The 6,000-nt window shown below is 45.9% G+C and overlaps 1 protein-coding gene across 1 annotated transcript in view; it reads left to right on the top strand.

The window, feature by feature from the left end:
• Positions 1-1,025: 1,025 nt before the first annotated feature.
• ZNF804B (zinc finger protein 804B) overlaps positions 1,026-6,000 on the top strand; it is a 938,225-nt gene continuing 933,250 nt past the window's right edge. The window contains exon 1 of the mRNA XM_086941827.1: positions 1,026-1,763. Coding sequence (XP_086797953.1) covers positions 1,653-1,763 — 111 coding nt within the window. The 5' untranslated portion in view covers positions 1,026-1,652. The remainder of the gene's footprint in view (positions 1,764-6,000) is intronic.

Genomic DNA, 6,000 nt, shown 5'->3' with positions numbered 1-6,000 from the left:
TAAAGCGCATTCATGGACAGACATGTTTGTGATGAATGTGTTTAGACAGGAATATTAATTGGTAAGATAAAAGGCAAAATTAATTGTACTATTTCTAGGAAGCAGCTCTGGGTTGCCTCATTACTATTTACCATATAGCGGCAGAAGCCAATCCCGGGCATTGTTGTAATCAAACAGGATTTGCATACACTATTAAAGAGTCGGATCTGAGGCGGCTGCCTCGGCGGCAGAGAGAATGCTCTCTTGTTGCAGGCTAGAATTGAAAACCTCTCAAAAGACTCAATAAATTATGAAAGTGGTGAATTATCTCCCGCGCTGTGTTTTGAAGCTAATACACTGGAGCGAGATGGGGTGATTCCGAAAAGTAGGCTTTGGGAGGATTGAGTTGGAAACGTGGCCTGTCTCCGCGAAGCGTCGTAGAATTGGTTCCCAATCAATAGGCAGGCATTAGCGAGAATGCGCTTAATTAATTCAATAACATAGCAGCACGCAGGAGACGGCCCGGGAAAGGGAGCGGGGAAAGAGGGCGGGGCGTGTTTTTGCTCGCACAATGAGTGGAAGATTGCTGATTATTGGAGTCGAATTAAATATTTAGGCTGGGGTGCCTCAAGGAAAACCAGGAGAGGGGGTTCCTGGCAGAACGGGTTGGAAATGCGGGGCCCTGTTCCCTCTGCTGCCTCCGCCGCCCGCACCCTGGTGGTTTTCTTCAAAACAAATAGCATAATTCACTTAAATGCCACTTGCTGGGGGTTGTTGCTGTGAGGCAATGAACTGATTGGCGCCTGTTTCTTTGCCTTTACCCTCTTTCGGAGTGAATTGATCATTCTCACGGCCAGCTGGAGAGCTGCTGCTGCTGCTGACGGCGAGGCTGAGCTGCCTACAGCTTGGCTCCCAGCACAGGCTGAAGCAGGCAGGTAGCAGACAGAGCGGGGGAGAGCGAAAGACGCAGACAGGGATGCTGGCGACCCACACGGGGGACAGGGAGAGGGGAAATGCCGGGGAAGAGGGGAAAGTTCTGCAAGGAATCGTCGCTCCTCTTTAGGTAGGATTTACGCCCCTAAATCGGGCGTTTTAAACTAATTGCCTTGTTTCTTCTGAATGTGGCCGCCCAGGCTGTGAGACAATTTCCCAGCGTTACCAGACGCACAGCCGCTGGGGGCTGCGTGATTTTTGGAAGAGTGGTGCGCCGCTAACTTGTGCCTGCTCTTACAGGCGACGCATGGGAGGTATTCGTTGGCTAAGACAAAGCTGCTGTAATGAGGAAAGACCGCCTGCAGCCTGCGAACTACTCTGTCACCCTGGACAGCTAACAGACGCCGCCGCTAGCCCTGCTCACCCACCCACCGGGAGGCGCGGAGCGGTGACACCGAGCCCGGAGAGCCGCTGAAGCCGGGGCAGTCTCGGGGCTCTGCCATTCCTCGCGGCTTGCCGGGATTACAGCGCTGAGCGGGCGGGCTGCCTCCTCAGCACCGATTCCTAATCGGCAGATAACAATAGCAGTTGGAGGGGCTGGCTGTCTTCAGAGCAGACTGGCAGGGACCCGCGCGCTGGATGCGAGGGCTTCATGTTTCCAGCTGCATCCGGCCAAGCTGCCAGCGCTGAGCTGGCCCACGTATGCGAAGGCAGGGTCCATATGGGAGACACCGGACCGTATGGCGTGCTACTACCTTGTCATCAGCTCCACGCATCTTAGCAATGGGCACTTTCGTGGCATTAAGGGAGTCTTCAGGGGACCTCTGCGGAAGAATGGCACTTCATTACCGGTAATGGCACAGTTGTTTTCTACTTAGACGCTCGTGTGTGTGTGTAAGGGCAGGCATTACCGGCGGGCGTACTTGGCACATGTCACGCTACACCCGAGCAGGGCAAGCTCTCGGAAACCCCACTGCAAAGCCATTATTGGGCAATATGTTTGTTTGTACATGTGTGTATGTGTGCAATACAAGCTGTGTGATTCAGGCTAACCGTATTGTGAATATCCGTGCATGCGTGTTATTTCTAAATGTGCGTGCATGTGTGTTTACACAGGTATTACTGATGTAAGTCTCTTTATAGGTTCATGTGTATATCCAAGTACATGTATGGTAATATAGTGAAATTTGGGGGCAAATTTGTGGCACGTTTCCACACCAAAAAGCTGTAAGATTTGCCATTCTCTAAGTTCATAAATGTGAATAAAGATGCACTACGCATCACAGCAATAATAAAGTTAAATGCACATGAAACCACGTAAATGTGATCATGCCGTTTTGTGGCAGGTGCATAACCCTACAAGCAGTGCCACAGACATGATGGGAGATGGTACCAGAGCACATGGCGCATTACTTATGTGCCCAAGAGTTCACACCATGTGACCTGCGTGCCAAAGGTGTCTCAGCCTGGGTGCGATGTGTGGTGTTGCTGTTTCCCTGCCATGTGGAACTTAAGCAGACCTGCTGGAAGATCTTGCCAAGAGGAAGTTCAGTGCACATGGCGCTTCCAGATCTGCTGTTGCGGATGGACTCTGCTGTAATATCATTTGCAGAATCAGCTGCTGGATGGCAGGGAAACACAATCAGTACACTTGGCAGGCTGCCTGCAAACGTCAAGAATTAGGAACTATTAAGCTATAACTCTGAGCTGCTCTGGTATTAAATTGGATCTATAAAACGAGTGTGGCAGCACATAGCCTGAAATGACTTCCCGTCCCTGAGGCAATATGCGTGGAGCTCCAGATCTCAGCAGTGAAGCCCCTAGTCTGCCACGTGCTCCTCCTTTTATCACCGTTTCCCAAAAGAGCCATCCTGGGGCAGGTGGTCATAAGAAACCTATCTTTGGCTATGTGCAATATTAAGAGCTATCCGTGTAATACCTATAAGGTCATGCATTTCTTTGCTGTTTTTAGCTTGTATTTTACTTGAAAGCAGGTATAATGGGACAGGAAATCAGAATAAAGCATGTGATTTACCAACTTTTACCTTTTCACCAAAAGACATACCCCTGCATGCGGTGCGAGTACTGTGTTTTGTACCCACCATTGCTACCGGTTGGGATGCAAACTTGTTCTCTGCGCCTATCGCAGCACGTGCTTGCCCCATGTTCTGTTACACCTGGTGCTGAATGTACCCTCTGTGTGTTGAAAGACGGGAGATGTTTCCAGGAGGGTTCACTGTGTTTTGTGTGGACATATATTTACTTCTTGTGGCTTCCATTTCCATTGGAATGCATGTTTCTTTGCGTATAGGCCTAATTTGGAGGTACCACTAACTATGCTGGTAGACAGCACCTCTTATTTCTGTTTCTTCTCCCATGCAAAAAAAAAGTTGTAGGCTTGCCTAGGCGCAGGCGGCATGCGGAGGATGCTGAACACACAGCCACCGCACGCATGTGAACACATTTAAATATGAATACCTACATTGTGCTTTTTCTTATCTTTTTCAATTAAAAGATAACGCCGAACACATTGTATCCATTGCTGATACCCTGGAGATAGCGATCACTAATATTAGATGTTGTGAACAAATGAAATGGGATACTTCACTGGGCTCATCCTGTTACCGCAGAACCTGTCATTTGAATTAACCAATGTTAGCCACAAATATGTACACATTAGGGCGTGCTTTAAAAACCGAAGTCCTTTTTAGTAAGTCACAAGGAGCACGTTTTTGGTGTTTTTGAGCCGCGCCTGGCCGTTTCAGAGCTGTGTTTATATTATTCGGTGGAAGTCAGTGAAATGCCATGACCCGTGCGTGCCCCATACACTGCCATTTGGGAAGTGGCACTTCCAGAGAAGAACCTGATGTGAAAAGGTCAGGCTTCCTGTCAAGCAAAGTCCTGGTGTAATGTGAAGGAGTGTGATTGCTCGAAAGGGAAAGGGCCACTGAGAGAACAGAACCATGGTAAGGGGCATGGTTAGCAAACCATTCTTGCACTTTTACATTTATTAAAAAAAGTGAGTCACCTACTGTAGATGCTGGCATTTTGCAGTATTCTTGCAATTATAAGATTCCCAGGAAACGAGCCTTTTTATTTAATATGTGTGATAATTGAAAGACTGTAATATTCAGTTATTTCGGTGATAATGAAACGGTAACGAGTCTCTTCTAAATCAACTTCTCTCAAAATAGTTGATAAGTTGTGTGGCAAACCTTAGAAATCCCGGGCCTGAAATTGATGCAACATGACTCATCCCAGGTTTAAAATGGAGAGATTTGTATGTCTTCTGTAAAAAAGAAAACGCCAAGAACCTTTCTTTTCCGAAACTTTGAGGAGGCAAAGTTCCAGAAAAAGAATGAATCCGGAGAGAGGGACCGTAGCTTCAATGCTCTTCAGTTTGTACTTCACTGATGCAAATACTTTTTGTAATTAACACTAAAACCCAATCTTCACAAGTCTTTTTGTCACTGAAGAATGCAGATGGACCAGATACGGTCTGTATTTCTGTCCTTGTTGCCCAGAAATACTAGGCTTTGCCTTTGCCTTCCTTTTAGATTCACACCCACTTGCACCTTGTGTCTTCATCCTGTTAGTCTACAGCTGCTCCCCTTGAGTTAAAAGAAGCTTTAGCGGTTCATTGTGGAATGTACTATATATTCAACAATGAGGGGGCCCCCTCAAAGGTAAGACCTAAAAAAGGACAATAAATTGAACATCTCTCTTTTGGTGATGAAGAATCCCTCTGCTTCTAGCTTCAGTAGTAGTTGTAGGTGTCCGGTTAAGTCTCCGATCAGGGGGATGCGAATTCATTTTTCACTTCCCGGTTCTTTCAATGTGATCAGTGGAAAGTTCCCTTCTCATTTGTTCAAGTTTTAGTAACAGCAATTCGTGAGCACAAAGCAAGTGACGAAAATGAATAGTTGTGGTTCAAAACTTGATTGATTCATCGTCCTGAGATCAATCAATAGCGTACGAAGACAATAGCCTGGAGCAGAAGCCGAATTGTTTTTGACCATGTGACTTGTCAGTGCTTTATTTTCATGCATCAGACTTGCAGAACAACACATCTGTCAAAATCCAACAAGTAAATTGTTGATTTCAAAAGGACTGTCCTTAATTACGTAGAACAGCAAGCATTTTCCTTTTTTTTAATCCCTGTAAGGCCCACTTGACGTAACCCTACTGTATTGTAAAATCGAACACTCCGTAAAAGTTGCTCTTAAGAAGTGTCTTCAGAAGGCTGCTTCAAATGTAGCGTCCAACCACATAGTCAACTGTATTACTCAGTTTTCTGGAGAGATATAATGTAATAAATAATTTCTCCTTTATCACACTGAGGCGGAGTATGAAAGGTTCCAATCTGAAGACAAGTAGAGGCAGATTCAGTGGTTGTCTTGGATAACACACTTGTGTGAACGAGCCCTGTGCACTGTGTGGGCATAACCTCCTCAGATCACCATTCTCTCTAAATTTGGACGCTTTTTTCTCAACTTGGCTACATGCACTATGTTCTGTTGTTTTGGGGTACTGATATAGCACAGCATACCCCATTGCAGTGGACTATTGGCTCTAATGAATGTCCTGAGATAAGGGGTTTTTAATCTGGTGCTTCCTGGAGCTGAAAAGAGAATACAATCGAAAGACCAGTGGTCTCAGTAAGACCTACTGATAGTCAGCAATGTATTTCACATGGGATTTGTTTGAAGGGGGAATCTGGATTCTCTCTCACAGCCTTGCCTGCATCTCAGAAGAAATTGAGTAGTATGTGGACAGCTACAGTGCTGCACCCAATCGGCTGCACTTTGTCCGCAGGAAAGGAAGGGCTTCGCGTAAAAGCCTTGTTGGACCAAGTGCCTTAAGATGTACTCTTTTGAATAAAGTCTGCCAAAGAAGTCAATGAAATGCACCCTAGGTTTTTTAGGAGCACTGTTTTATTTGTTCAGTGTCATTTTCAGCTCAATGACAGATATGAATTTACTTTCTGGGGTACTTGTAGTGACTTAATTATTCTCTTACACAACAGAGTGTAAAAAATGAAGAATGTGTGAAGAAAAACACGTTTCAGTGAATTATGCGTTTTAAAGC

This window comes from Lissotriton vulgaris, chromosome 10, assembly GCF_964263255.1.
Source record: "Lissotriton vulgaris chromosome 10, aLisVul1.2, whole genome shotgun sequence".
Classification (NCBI taxonomy): domain Eukaryota; kingdom Metazoa; phylum Chordata; class Amphibia; order Caudata; family Salamandridae; genus Lissotriton; species Lissotriton vulgaris.
The sequence above is the reverse complement of the archived record's forward strand: the minus strand, read 5'-3'. Positions and strand labels throughout refer to the sequence as shown.